The sequence below is a fragment of the Amphiprion ocellaris genome, chromosome 3 (genome assembly GCF_022539595.1).
Source record: "Amphiprion ocellaris isolate individual 3 ecotype Okinawa chromosome 3, ASM2253959v1, whole genome shotgun sequence".
Lineage (NCBI taxonomy): Eukaryota > Metazoa > Chordata > Actinopteri > Pomacentridae > Amphiprion > Amphiprion ocellaris.
The window spans coordinates 39,734,179-39,750,216 of NC_072768.1; the positions used below are offsets into that span (position 1 = coordinate 39,734,179).

The window sequence follows — 16,038 nt, forward strand, 5'->3', positions numbered from 1 at the left end:
AGTGTATATAAAAGTATAATATAGTTCCATATAGTTCCGTATAGTTCCGTATAGTTCCGTATAGTGCTGTATAGTAGAGTAGAGTAGAGTATAGTATAGTATAGTATAGTATAGTAGAGTAGAGTAGAGTAGAGTAGAGTAGAGTAGAGTAGAGTAGAGTAGAGTAGAGTAGAGTAGAGTAGAGTAGAGCAGAGCAGAGCAGAGCAGAGCAGAGCAGAGCAGAGCAGAGCAGAGCAGAGCAGAGCAGAGTAGAGTGTAGAATAATTTTGATCTCAGAGTCAATCAGGATGAAAATATTTCACTAGTATTGATCTTCTCATGTTTTAACTTTAAATGCTGATAAAGTGAACCATAAAAAAACACACCTTAGTTCTTGTCCCTCTGTCTATCTCTGATGTCCAACCCTAACCCTGTTCCGTCCTCCTCAGAGATGCGATGCAGCTGAACGTCCTGGCCACCCAGAAGATGCTGTCTCTGGCCCGCAGGATGAAGCAGCTAGAGGTCTTCATCCACGTCTCCACGGCTTACGCCAACTGCGACCGCGAGCTGATCGAGGAGGTGATTTACCAGCCGCCGGTGGACTACCGCAAACTGATCGACACTCTGGAGTAAGGCCTGCTGCTGCCGAGTACAGATGTTGGGACAGATGTTATCAGTGCAGAGCGTCGGGGGATTAGAGGGTTTAAACAGATTCTTGATGCATTAGAAGTAAGTAGAAGGTTTTCTGAAGATTAATGCCACTGAGCTCCACTGGAAAAGGCTGCTGATGTTAAAGAGTGTCACTGAGAGTCCATTACAGGAGCTTTAGGATGGATTAGAGGCTGAATGTTCAGGAGAAGTCTGTAGCAGGACGACATGTAGAGTCTGATGGAGACTAAAGACTGACCTCCTGGGTGTAAGTACAGTGTAACTACAGGATAATGTCACAGAGTACGTTATAGTCTAGTAAAATCTAGTAAAACACATTATAGAGTAGTAAAGTACAGCATAGTTTAATACAATACAAACTCATTTTAGTTCAGCCCTGTTGGATCTCAAATGACCAGTAAAATCAGAACATAATAAAAACCACAACTCCTCATGTTTTCCTTTGTTTTAGTGCAAAAAGTCCATTCTGAAATGGTTCATATTTAATTCACTATCTTTTTCCCAAATGTTATAAACAAATGATAATTTCTTAAGAAAAATAAGGTTAAATTCAACAACATTCAGCCTCAGTTTATCATTTCCACATTACAACTTCCAGATCACAGAGTGTCTACAAAGGAACACAACATTTAGTCATCTGGAACTGAACCAGAGAGGATTTACTATATGAACAAAGCAACTTGTCAAGATCTAGAAATTATTATGAAAGAGATTTACACATTCACAGTTTGCAGTTCATGTATTCTCTGTAATTTTTACTCTTTACAAAGTCGTCCTGCGGGCCGGATTGGATCCTCTGGAGGACCAATTTTGGCCCACGGGTCGAATGTTTGACACCCCTGTAATATATTATAGTAGAATATACTACATTATATTATAGTATAGTGTAGTCTAATACATTGAATTATGATATTCTGTTCTATAATAGTATAATTTTTATTGTACAATATAGTAAATAGTCATGTAGTATAATATACTAAAGTATCATACTCTATAGTATATTACAGTATATAATATGCTATAGTATGTTATGGTATAGAACATACCACATGTTAGTAGATAGATATAGTGTTGTGTGATATATTGGTTTATATAGTATATAGTAGTATAGTATATGTAGTATAATATAATAGTATAATCTACTATAGTATAGTGTAGTATTATGTAATACAAGAGCATGGTGGAGTTTAGTATAGTAGATTATAGTGTACTATGGTATATTATGTACCATAGCGTGGTATACCATAACATACTATAGTATATTATACAGTATACTACAGCATATTATATATAGTATGGTACATATAGTTTGGTGCAACATATAACATACTATGGTATATTACATACCACATCATGGTACACAATATACCATAGCATACTATAGTATGGTATATGATATACCATACTATAGTATATGCTGTAGTATATTATATATAGTATGGTATGTTATATACCATACTATATATAATATACCATACTATACATAATATATTATGTAATATACTATAGTATGTTTTGTGTAGTATGGTATATTATATATAGTATGGTATATACAGTATGGTATACTATATAACCTCCAATGTATGTTAAGTAGTATACCACACTATATTTACCACACCATATTATGTTATATATAATATGGTGTATTATATAGCATACTGTACATAATTTACTATAGTATTGTGAGATAATATACCGTACTATGTACCATAATAGACCATACTATAGTACACCATACGTCATTAAATTTATTTTGTTGTTGTAAAATTATTCTGAACCTTCGACCTTGACTAAAGATCATAAGTGGACCCTCTGAGTAGTAACTCTGAAAACCTCGTAGACTTTAGCTTTCAGCCCGAAGCTAAACTGCTGAGGATGAATAAGATTTATTTCTATGTATAAAAAAACAGCTTCAGTTCCAAACCCTGAGGGAACATAAATGAACACAGAGTACCTCCAGCAGACATCAGTCTAACGTTGTCCTCCTGTGGCTCCAGCTGGATGGACGATGATCTGGTATCGGCTCTGACTCCGAAGCTGATTGGAAAGCGTCCCAACACCTACACCTACACCAAAGCTCTGGCTGAGTATCTGGTGCAGCAGGAGGCCGGAGACCTGAACGTGGCCATCGTCAGACCCTCCATAGTGGGAGCCAGCTGGAAGGAGCCTTTCCCAGTGAGTCGTACTGGTGACAGTGGTGGTGTTTAGACTGTTCTTCAGGGTTTTAACGGATTCTCTGGAGATCTTAGCTTTATTTAAGAGGCTGGGTATTCATTGGAGAGCTTTATTTCTTCATTTTATGGTCAGATTATGAAATATTTTCACTGAAAACTCTCAGCTAGTCCTGCTCAGAGCAAAACTTCATCATCTAGATATACTGCTGCTGCAAAAATCTCCTGAGCTTCAGTGGTAGTGCTTCTCCTCGCTGCTTTTGTGCTCACCAGACTTGTGCTCTCATTTGTGCACTTGATCACCACACTTTTGTTTTCAGATTTTGGTGCTCGCCAGACTTTTGATGTTAAATATGTGTGCTCGCCAAATTCCTGCCATCAGATTTCTGTGCTCGCCAAACTTCGGCTCAACAAACATCTGCTCTCAGATGTTGGTGCTCACCAAACGTCTGCCTGAAATTTGTGCACTCACCTAAATTCTGCTCTCAGATTTGAGTGTTCTCTGAACTTCTGCTCTTAGATTTTGCTCTTGCCAAACTTCTGCTCTTTGATTTGTATGCTGCTAACTTCTGCTTTCAGATCTGTGTGCTCACCAAACTTCTGCTCAGGATAGTGTGCTTCAGACTTCTGCTCTGATTTCTGTGCTCACCAAAGTTCTACACAAAATTTGTGCACTCACTAAACTTCTGCTCTCAGATTTTGGTGTTTGCCAAACTTCTGCCCGAAACTTGTGCACTTGATAGACTTCAGTTCTTATATCTGTGCACTCGACAAACTTCTGCTCTCAGATTTATTCGCTCACCAAACTTCTGATCTCGGATTCCTGCACTTTTCTAAATTCTGCTCCCAGATTTGAGCGTTCTCTGAACTTCTACTTTTAGATTTGTGCGCTCATAAAACTTGTGCTCTCAGATTTGTGCATTTGCCAAACCTCAGCTCTTAGATTTTTTTAACTCAACAAACTTCTGCCCAAAATTTGTACACTTGCCAAACTTCTGCTCTCAGATTTGAGTGTTCTCTGAACTTCTACTCTTAGATTTGTGTCCTCATAAAACTTGTGTTCTTGGATTGTGCGCTCAACAAACTGATGCTCTCAGATTTTGGTGTTGCCAAACTTGGACTCTTAGATTTGTGCGCTCACTCGGATCTTTGTGAAACAATCCTGTCAAACATCCCCAACCAATAGACTGCCAGCTATGAGGTTGGCCAATGCGGTTGTTGCTCTCAATGAAAACCCAGCGTTTGATCAAAGATAGGAGAATAAATCTGTCAGATTGGGTTTAAAATGCACCAACAATGACAAAAACACACTGAAGTAACACGAAACACATCACAGGATCTCGTCTTGTCCTAGTTTTTAATGCGTTAAAAGGAAAAACATGCACATTGTCAGAACAAATCACGTTATAAAAGTTCCTCAGGTAGTTTCCAGGTGTTCCAACTGTTTGGTGTTGAAACCAGCTGTGGTATCAAAACTACAGATCTCTCAGCACAGATCTGTCAGAGCTGTAAACCTCTGACTAACACTCAGCTGAGCAGTAAAGCCAGCGAAGCTGGAATGTGATGAATGTGGACTACAGAAGCTCTGCACACGTTTGTGGTTGATCGCTGCAGAAAGCTGAAGGATTGTTGGGTTTCTGGTTTAGGGAAGATTTCAGCTTTTACCCTCCAACAGTTGTAGTTTAAAAGCTGCTCATTGTTTAGTAAACTATCAGGGAAAAGAATAAATGCAATTGCATTCATTTCCTCTGTTTCTGTTTCAGGGCTGGATCGACAACTTCAACGGACCCAGTGGGATATTTATTGCAGTAAGTAGAGAAAGAAAAACGCTAAAAGTGACATAAACATAAAGTGTCGAGCAAAAGTTTGACGCATTTTAAGGCAAGATCAAATAGAATTTATTGTCCCCTGAAGGGAAATTTGCCCCGAGCAGTCGAACAGATTTTACAGCATCTAATAAAACCGAAACGTTCAACGAGGCGAAGAATCACACCATCATGGACGAAAACATTCCTACTGCACATATTCCACACGAGAATAAAAAACCTTGTAGAAACATCAAGAGTTGAGGTTGTTGAGTGCTTTAGATGTTTGGATTCAGCAGGATTTGGGTTTAATGAGGTAACGTCAGGTTTAACTCTTGAGTTTTCAGGTTCATGAAGCTGGTTTACCTTCCTAGCTTATGCTGAACGTCCAGTTTAAGGAGTTTCTAGAGTTCATCTAAACTCTTTTCTTTCCTTGATGAGGTTTAGATTTCCAATCGAGGGAACTTGCTTTGGTTTTTTCCTGCTGTCTGCAAGAATTGTAACCACTGAACAGTAACTTTTAGTGCTGTATAGTCGTAAAGCAGACACTGATGAAGCACGAAAACCTTTTTAGATTTGCAGTAAACCCTCTGACTTGTTTAAATGATTTGTTTTTTACTTGTTGCCAACACTCTTTAACACCATCGGGGCTGCAGCATGAAGCCGTCCAATGCAGATTCGGTCGCAGCATCCTGACAGAATCACAGGACCGACTGGACCAGCAGATGTTGGTCTGGTTGTTGGGTTCACAGAGGAAACGTGACGTTACACATCCTGGGTGTGTTAGACTGGCTTTGCAGCAAAGGCCTCAGGAAACGCTGAATCCTGAATTGCTTCACGCCCTGCAGCTTTAAATTCTTCAGATGACAGTTTGCTCTCTGTCACACATACGACGCTGTTTGTTCCTGGACTGACAGAGTTTCCTGTGAGGTGTCTTATTTGTTGTTCCTCTGTGATATTTAGACAACATGCTGGCTTCAGGTTGAGTGAGCAGCTCTATTCTGATGTATTTGTTAATGTTGATATGCTTCAGTTTTCAGCAGCAGTTTCAGGTTTCATTCATTTGGATTCCCTTTAGCGGTCACTGTTCCTCTGGGATTCAAACTCCTTCAAATACAACGGTCATTAGTGGTGTTGCTGCACTGAGTTTACTAGCTTTTATTTGGGACAGAAAACTAACTTCTGTAAAATATTTTGGCTGAGTTTTGGGAATTTCATGTTTTCAGACCATAGAATTTTTGTATTTTCACTCTCAAAACAACCTGTGAAGCCATTTTAATGGTTCAGTATCTCCAGAAATCAAACTCCAATAGCAATGAAGTGTGGTGAGAACGCAGATAGAATAATTTCATCAGATCAGAATGATTGAATGGATCCAACAGAGGACATATTTTTAATTATTGGAGCTTGAAAATGGATAAAATCACAGTTATTTCTAACTCGTCTGGTGTCGTGACCCTGGGAAATTCCTGTAAGTGTATATATATTGATGGATCCATATTTCTGCTAAAATACAGACTTAGATCTACGTTTCACCAAAGATGACTTGAATCTCGTCTCAAATGACTTGAAAGTTGTCCAAACATTTGTTTAAAATAAGATAAAGATGGGACAACATGATTCAACATTGTCAAAATGACAATTATCAATAATTATTGGGCCTTGAAAATTGAAAAAACGTGGAAAAAATGCAAACAAGTGTGGTTTTGTGTCTTCATAAAGTCCCTGTAAGTGTATACATATGAATGGATCCATATTTCAACTAAAATACAGTCTTTGGTCGACATTTCACCAAAGATGACTTGAATTTTGTCTGAAATTACTTGAAATTTTTCGAGAAAGGCTCAGAATTGATCCCAAATAAGATAAAGTTCATCCAAAATGGCTTCAAACATGCCTGAAATTCTCCAAAGTGTCAAAAAATACTTGAAACTTGTCCCACAAGACTCAGAATTATTTGAAACTTTATTCAAACTAAGATGAAGATGGTCTAAATTGACTCGAAATGTTAACAATAATAATTATTGGTTCTTGAAAACGGAATGAAGTGCAAAATGTCCAATCCAGGTTGGTATTGTGTCTCCATAAAGTTCCTGTAGGTGTATATCTATAGATGGATCCATATTTCTACTAAAATACAGTCTTTGGTTGACATTTCACAAACTTTTGAGGATCTAACATCAGTAGAATTTGATGTTAAACTTTGACCAGACAAAGCTCCAGTTTTGAGATATTTTGACGTGAAACCAGTTTAAAATGACTTAAAATGCCCAAAATGTCTCATAATTATCCTGAAAGATTTGAAACATGTCTAAAATGTCTCCAAATTCTTCAAAATTAGACCCAAAAGTTACATAAAATTATCCCAAGCTACTCAAAATTGTTCAGAATGACTCAAAATTTGTCCAAATTGACAATAAAGAATATCATTGGCCAATAAGTATGAAAATCAGTACAAAATTTACAACCAGGCTTGTGTTGTGTCTCCATAAAGTTAATGTAAGTGTATATATCAATATTTCACCAACTTTTGAGGCTCTAACATCAGTAGAATTTGATGTGTTAAAGTTTGACCAGACAAGGTTCCAGTTTTTAGATATTTAGACTAAATGTTGATGTGGACTCATTGGTAGGAACCAGAACCTGGTGTTCATAGAGGTCTAGATGTTGGTGTTCATAGAGGTCTAGATGTTCATAGAGGTCTAGATGGTGTTCATAGAGGTCTAGATGTTCATAGAGGTCTAGATGGTGTTCATAGAGGTCTAGATGTTCATAGAGGTCTATATGTTGGTGTTCATAGAGGTCGAGATGTTGGTGTTCATAGAGGTCTAGATGTTCATAGAGGTCTATATGTTGGTGTTCATAGAGGTCTAGATGTTCATAGAGGTCTATATGTTGGTGTTCATAGAGGTCTAGATGTTCATAGAGGTCTAGATGTTCATAGAGGTCTAGATGTTGGTGTTCATAGAGGTCTACATGTTCATAGAGGTCTAGATGTTGATGTTCATAGAGGTCTAGATGTTGATGTTCATAGAGGTCTAGATGTTGGTGTTCATAGAGGTCTAGATGTTGTTAAATGAGCAGAGTTACAATATGCTTCCTGTTGTCTTCATGTTGGGACTTTAACAACATATGAGGCTTTTTTGGCCTTAATCTTCCCATAGAGAAATTGGAAATGAACGTATAAAACCGTAACATGATACCTTTTATCTCTGATTGAGATATTTGGTTTTGTTGATCCAGTTAACACAACGAAGCCTGGATAAGTTGAACTTGCGTTAACAGTCGTTCTCCTGCAGGCTGGTAAAGGAATCCTACGTACGATGAGAGCTTCTAATGACGCCGTGGCCGATCTAGTTCCTGTAGACGTCGTCATTAACGCCACGCTGGCTGCAGCCTGGTACTCCGGATCGTACGCCAGGTTGGACGATCACACTCGTGTTCTCTCACATGCATTTTCTGCTCAAATTGTACTGAAATGTATTGTTAAAGTGGAATTCAGCTGAAATGTTCCCTCCTGTCTGCAGGCCTAAAAACATCCTGGTCTACAACTGCACGACTGGAGGTATCAACCCGTTCCACTGGGGGGAAGTTGGTACGTTTTCTTCCCTGAACACAGCCTGTCAAATCCCCCGACAATAGCAGCTTAAACACCAAACCACCAGCCCTGATTGTAATCTGAGTCTCTGCTGCCACACCCCAACTGGGAGTCTTTGTTCACCAGTTCCTTCCAGATACAGGTTCAGAGCAGAAACACGACAGTTTTCTTAGATTACTCAAATCACACTTCTTATCTTGTATTAAGATACATTTAGTAAATAACAAATATTCACTCAAATAGTAAAACTGCTTAGTTTCTTTTTCAAACTTAATGATTTCATTTGCAGATGTTGAAGAATACTACTACATATTATTATTTTTTCATTTTTTATTTTAAGCTTCAGTGGGAGCTGCACAGATCTGATAAATGTCAGGTTTTGTGTGGAAGAAGAATAAAAGATTCAACCTCTTTTTGCTACATTTTGGGCTTTTGATTGAACTATCAATCCTAAGACCAAAAATATTGCATGAAAAAAACGGTAATGGTGCTAGCTGACAACTTCTTGTCGATATTGTACAGCCAGTTTTACTCTGTTCATGTAGAAAATGACAACTTGATTATCAGATAACTGCAAAAAATATAAATTATGACATGAGGAGGAAGAAAGAATATATAAACAAATTAAAAGGGAAGTACATTATAAGCAAAACAACAGGCTAACTTGCTAGCACTAAAGTTCCAAGTACGTTTCAACTACTTTGGCAGCTCCAGTTGATCAGAAAATGGGAAATTGTTCTTTTAAGCCGTTAGCTGAGGAACATCTTGTGACATTTATGACCAACTCTAAGGTACTGTCAAGAGGTTCCACCGATAAAAAGCAAAAACAGTGCCTGGTTTAAATTTGGCGGCGACCCCTTCAAAATGGTGTCGCTGCACAAAAACACTACTTGATGGGAGTGGTGGTCATAATCTAAACCAGGAACAGCTTTTACTTCTTAAACACACAGATTTTGAACTTCTTGATGGAACCTCCTCTTTGATGTTTTGGTGGAACGCAGTGGAATAGAGACAAGTAGAAAATAATTGAAGTTGGATAAAGAATAAAAGAGAAAAACAAACATTGCAAGACAAATAAAAAGCAAGTGTAGGAAGTTCAGTCTTATAAAAGTAATAAAAATAGAGGGATGGAGGTATTTTTAGTCTTGTGTAAAGTGAGAAGCTCAAGTTTGTAATGAATTGCTGAAGTATTGATTAGCTTTGTATGAGATTTTACCACGTTGTGGGTTGTTTATTTCGGGGTTTTTGGTCAGTCTTTCAATAAATTGTAGCATCAAAGGATATCTGGGGTAGTTTTAGTAGATCAAGGTAACACAGGAAGTCTTTCAGCTACTGTAGGTATAAAGCCAAGAACCTCTATGAGAAATGTTTGTCATCCAGGTCCTGGTAGTCCAGCTCCAACAGAACGCAGCTTCAGTAGAACGCAACTCCTTCAGTCCTACAGTTCTTCAGTTCTGAGCTGAACTGAAGAAGCCTCTTGGATGAGAGACGAAACACCTTCAGGAACCTCAAAGAGGAGTCCTGTTGCGTTCTACTGAAGCTCCTAGGATGTGTGATGAATCTTCCAGCTGCTCATTGACGCCTTGTGTTGAACAACCTTCTCTTCTTAGAGTACCATGTAATATCCACTTTCAAGAGGAACCCCCTTGAGCAGGCCTTCCGTCGGCCCAATGTTAATCTCACATCCAATCACCTAATCAATCAGTACTGGATCGCCGTGAGCCACAAAGCTCCGGCCTTCCTCTATGATCTGTACCTCAGGCTGATTGGACGACAACCCAGGTAACCTCACCGTCGCCGACTTGGACCGCTGCTGTCCTAACGACAACAACCCGACACAAACCTCTGCTGCTTCACTCCTCTCACTCTTCTGTTAGCGTAGCCGCCTGACGTCATAGCCGCAAAGTGTTAAAGATGCTTGTGTGCAGTTTTGTTGGTTTTTAAGAGTGTATAACCCAGCGGCCTTCCTGATGGGTTCTGCACTCTTTGCCACTTGCAATGTTAATAGTTTTGGTCGAGTTTCCGAAATGTTAACGGACTCAGGTCATCTCAGATCAGCCCATAAATGGACTGAGGTGGACCTGAGTTTGCAGACGTTTTTGGGAACTCGGCTCGGGTGTTGGTCCTTTGTAAAAAACCCTCTGCTAGCTTGTAAACTGCCTCGACAGTGGGAACTGGATCCAGTTTGGTGTAGGGATGTCCCGATCCCATCAAGGTATCGATGCAAACCTCAGGCCAATCCTTCAGCAGTGGTAAAGAGAGAGTTTAATTAGCAGCATGGATGCTAATTAATAGGATGCTAACGGTGCACATTTTGAAGAGTTCAATCAATAACTGGCAGCGTTGTCAATCAACAATGGAATAATTAACAGACATTTTATTGGGTGGCTATGGTGGCTCTGGTTTCTATGCTACTGGGATAAAGGAACACTGTGTCAGGACGACAGTATTAGTACCACAGTGCCACCTACTGAACTGGATTATTGATATAGGGTTCAACCTATAGTTTTAAAAGATTAGCACCATCCAAAATACCATCAGCCGTAGTTTTAAAAGTTTATTCTACCAAAAATACTACTTCCTGTCCAACTACTTACAGTTCTAAAGGTTTATTCTACCAAAAACACTACTTTCTGTCCAAATAGTTGAAGTTTTAAAGGTCTTTCTCCATCCAAACACTTGTACTTTAAAAGGTTTATTCCATCCAAAATATTACTTCGTTAGTAGTTTACATTTCGTTTGAGCTCCCTATAGTTTTAATGTTTTCCACCCGAAATAGTGCTTTCTGTCTAACTACTTTTTAAAATTTTATTATACCGAAAGTACAACTTTCTGTGCTACCAGAAATATGCAATCCTAATCAATCCTAGTTTGTCTTAAAAACATGAGACCTGGTTAGAGGTCATTAAACATCTCAGAAATCTTTGTCATGGTGCCTGTTGCTAGCTAAACCCCCACCATACTCTCTGCTTTAACATGAACTATAGTCTGAGTGACAACGCCTCTGGTCTCTACAGGATTAAACAGGAAGTGGCTCCACCTGCTGGAATAACCAGGTACTACAGCTGATCTACAACACATTGAAACCAGACAAAATCCTAGAAATGCATTTTTTTTCTTGACCCATAGCAGAGCTATTCAGTTGTCAAGCACCTACATTGGGTTGATTCTAATAATTTCACTGTAATTTAAGTGTGTATAATCTACTGTAATCACATCAGATTGGGATTAAATGACTCAGATCAGATTAAGTGTAAAAACACTAGTAAAGGCATATTTGTAGTTACTATGGTAAAAGAAAAAAAAACGGACCGTGGTATGTGTATTAAATCCAAAAGCTCTTTGTTTATTGGAAGACTTGGCGTTAATACATATTACCATGGTCCAAGAAACCACCTTACATATCTTAAGGCTATTTTTACAGCCATAAGACATAAAGCGACTATGACTACAAGAAGCAACATCATTGGTCAACATCATAGACTGCATTCTATTGGTTAACTCACAAAGATTCAAGAGCACAAACCCAAACATTAAATCGATCAGATCGGAGCCAAGCCAACTTGACTGGGACATCCCTACAATCATGTTACGATGCTAATGACATGCTAGCAGAGTCTTCATTCAGGGCCTGCATCTTGCTTTGTATTAATATAGGAAGAGGAAACACATTCTTCTTCTTCTTCATCTCGTCCTCTGTGTCCTCGTTGTCCCGTCATCTGTATCTCTCTCCCACAGAGTACTGTATAAACATGACCTTCAAGACCAATCCCTTAGAGCAGGCCTTCAGAAGGCCCAATGTCAATCTGCGCTCCAACCCCTTTACTAATCAGTACTGGACCGCCGTCAGCCACACTCTGCCGGCTCTGCTCTATGACGGCTATCTCAGGCTGACGGGCCGCAAGCCCCGGTAAGCTTCAACTGCCCCTCAACCCTGTCCCAGCCAGCCCCCATGTGTTCTCCACTTGTTCTCCACATGTTCCCAGATGTTGTCAGATGTTCTCCACATGTTGTCAGATGTTCTCCACATGTTCCCACATGTCCTCCACATGTTCCCACCATGTTATCAGATGTTCTCCACATCCCTACATGTTCCCACCATGTTCTCAGATGTTCTCCACATGTTCCCCACATGTTCTCAGATGTTCTCCACATGTTCTCACATGTTCCCACCATGTTATCAGATGTTCTCCACTTCCCTACATGTTCTCAGATGTTCTCCACATGTTCCCACATGTCCTCCACATGTTCCCACCATGTTCTCAGATGTTCTGCACTTGTCCCCGCATGTCCTCAGATGTTCTCCACGTGTTCCCACATGTCCTCCACATGTTCCCACCATGTTCTCAGATGTTCTGCACTTGTCCCCACATGTCCTCAGATGTTCTCCACATGTTCCCTATATGCCCCCATGTTCTCAGATGTTTTCCACATCTGAGAACACGTGGGGAACATGTATTCTCAAATGTTCTCCACATGTTCCCCACATGTTAGATACATGTTCCCAGATGTTCCCCACATGCTCCCACCATATTCTCAGATGTTCTTAACATCTGAGAACATCTCAGATGCTCTCAGATGTGGAGAACATGTGGGGAACATGTGTTGTCAGATGTTCTCTACATGTTTTCCATATGCCTCCATGTTCTCAGATGTTTTCCACATCTGAGAACACGTGGGGAACATGTGTTCTCAGATGTTCTCCACATATTCCCCACGTTAGGCCCATGTTCCCAGATGTTCCCTACATGCTCCCACCATGTTCTCAGATGTTCTCAACATGTTCCCACATGCTCCCCAACATGTTTTCAGATGTTTTTCACATCTGAGAACATCTCCAGTGTTCCCACATGTTCTCCACATGTCCCTAGATGTTCCCCACATGTTCCACACATCCTCCACATGATCCTCACATGTTCTCCACATGTTTCTACCATGTTCTCAGATGTTCACCACGTTCCCACCATTCTAAAGCCCTTTTCAGACATCGAATACACCACATTGCTGCTTCATTAGTCTTCTAGTGTTCTGTTTTTCTGATGTTATTCTGATTTTCATGATCCAACGACTTCATTCAGACCTCACAGTGAAGAAATTAACTCTTCAAAAACGTAAAAGCTGAGATGGCAGTCTTACCGAGTAAAGGCAGAAAAACTTTCACATGAAAGACAAAGGCGACACGACAGTAGTCTTACTAGGTCGGATCAAGTAGTATTCACAAGTCGGAAATACGTGACGGAGGCAATTTAAGGAAGATTTTTTCCACTTTTAAGCACAAATATTGGACAAAAACATCAGAAAGAGCACCATGTTGATAAAAATACAACTTTACTGCCCATGAAGACAGATTGTGATTAAAGGGAGCCAATAATGAAAGGAACAGTTTGTTGTTTCCAGCTGTTTTGGATTATTTTCTCCAAGTTTAAAAGAGCTGTGCATATCTACGCCCATGGAACAACTGTTATTTCACCTTTATGTGGCCTTGAGAGCATTTTCATCCTTTTCATTTGAGGTTTTTTGGAGAACTTCGACTGTAATAATGCATACAATATAAATGTTCAACTGGAATTTCAACCTCAGTCCCTATAATACATCTATGATACACTGTGTAAAGTCGTGTATGTAATGGTGTCATCAGCATAGAGGTGTATCCGGGAGGCACCAGTAGCCTTGGCCACGTCATTTATGTAGATGGAAAACAAAGTTGGGCCCAAGATGGAGCCTTGTCTTAAAACTGCTATCGCAGCTTTTACGTGAAAGATGAAGCCAACACACTCAGATGCGATCAGATTAACAGAAATCATGTCTGAAAAGCGCTTCACTGTGTGTCTCTGACTGGATTTGTGGGTTGGTGGAAGCAAAGACGAGTCCAGGGCAGCAGAAACGATTGCAGCGTCTGAACTTGACCTCGTGGCAGCAGCCGGACTTGGTTGATAAAGACGGCTCGTCACGACTCGGTTTCCATCCTTTTCGCTGTGATCACGACGTCCATCATTCCTCCCTCCGATCCTCACCCAATCAGCCAGTCACGACAGACCCTGACTCACCACGGGACTTCCTGGTCGAAGCAGAAAGTTGTGTTCAGTTGGAGATGCGTTACGTCTCTCTGGAAACAACGAGGCTGCATTTCAACTGATTTCTGTCCACATCTGTGTTTGCTTTTCTCTCTTTACTGCTCTTTTATTCTGCTAAACCAGAGACATTTCAGACAGCGAGTGTTCTACAACATGAAGAATTTTGATGTAAATATGTCTCCAAAAACTAAACTATCGTCATGTGGATGTAGGTGAGATTACTGACCTGAAAACAAATCTTATCTGCCAGAAATGCTTTTTTAAAAAGCTCAAACTACCTCTGACTCTTATGGAAAACACATTCATCCATTTATAGCCTACTATATTTTGAGTTTGTGTTTTCCTTTGTGTTCAAAAAGGAAACTAAAGCCTCAAACTCCCTCTGATAAGGGCTACATTGGCCAGAACTTCACACTGCCTCTGAAATGAACTTGGTTTAACAGTAAACTCACATTTCATTGGTTTTCTTTGGTCCTCACTGGGTCGTCTGCATGTTTTTTTGTCACGTCCTTTGAATCATTCACAGAGAATCTGAGTCATCAGAGTAAATGTTCAGTTCTTTTGATTCATAAACTAAAACTGTTGAAAATCTCCAATTTAAATCTGGTAAAACTGTTTATTTAATCTACTGAAACTCAGATTTTCCTCAGTGTTTCTACATCCTCACACCAACTACCAAAGCACCATAAATTATCACATACATCTGAACTAACACAGAAATGAAGTGTACTAACTGGATTCTCTTGTGTTACCAGGAGGACGATATTCTGTTTATGTTTCTGGAACTAAAGCCGATTTAGTTTGAATTATTTTGGGTAAAATATTGAACTGAATCTTGGTCCATTATAAAACTCTACTGTTTGTCCTCCTGACCAGCACACAGATTAAATCCAGTTAATTTCTGCTGATTTTTTTCAGTCACTGTCCTTAGAGGAAGAAAACTCTTAACCTGACAGCTTACGGTGCTATGAGACAGTTTGAGAAACCTCACTGGGTTATTTGGCAAGTTTCTAAAGATGTTAAAGTGGTGAAACCAGTATGTACATTTCCAAATCTGAAGCCACAGTCATCACGTATTGTTGCTGTCCAGTGAAAACGAAGTTCCTAATTTGGGAAATTCCTGTTCACTTTCCGAGAGATTTAAGCGAGAGACACAACACCATGAAATGACATCTTAGTCAAACATGGGCAGGATGGTCACCTTCACAAGAGTGTTTCTGGCTGAGTATGTGAAGGAGGCCTTATTACGGTAAAGGAACCCCAATTTTGATCATCTTTGGGGGGCTGGAGACACAGTTTGTCCAGTTGAATAACGTACATTTTGTTTTCTTGGAATTTAGGCACAAGCAAAGGTCATGAAAAGACTCGTTGATTGAAGTAAGGCTGTTGAATGAATGATAGATGAAGCAGAGTTAAGTGATGAGCCAGTGGAGTATAGAATGGGGTCATCAGTGTAGAGGTGTGTCTGAGAGGCACCAGTAGTCTTGGCCACATCATTTATCTAGATAGAAAACAAAGTTGGGCCCAAGATGGAGCCTTGAGGTACACCCTTAGTGACGATCAGGGGTTCTGACATAAAGTTCTCTGACTTTACTCGCTGTATATGATTATTAAGGTAGCTGGCAAACCGGTTAATCCAGCTTGAGGACAAACCAATGCTAGAGAGCCTTTGCAGAAGAATCATGAGGTCTATTGAATCGAAGGCCTTGGAGATTTAAACGAGAAAACCGACACAGTCATGC

General features: G+C 39.7%; 1 protein-coding gene across 2 annotated transcripts in view; it reads left to right on the forward strand.

The window, feature by feature from the left end:
• The window catches only part of far1 (fatty acyl CoA reductase 1), a 39,594-nt gene that overhangs the window by 16,180 nt on the left and 7,376 nt on the right, over window positions 1-16,038 (forward strand). The window contains exons 5-10 of one of the 2 annotated variants that reach the window (XM_023289629.3): window positions 429-608; window positions 2,646-2,823; window positions 4,583-4,627; window positions 7,924-8,045; window positions 8,152-8,219; window positions 11,961-12,132. In XM_023289629.3, the coding sequence (XP_023145397.2) occupies window positions 429-608; window positions 2,646-2,823; window positions 4,583-4,627; window positions 7,924-8,045; window positions 8,152-8,219; window positions 11,961-12,132 (765 nt within the window). Of the gene's footprint in view, window positions 1-428; window positions 609-2,645; window positions 2,824-4,582; window positions 4,628-7,923; window positions 8,046-8,151; window positions 8,220-9,832; window positions 10,005-11,960; window positions 12,133-16,038 lie in introns of both variants that reach the window. The other variant, XM_023289627.3, reaches the window with a different exon arrangement.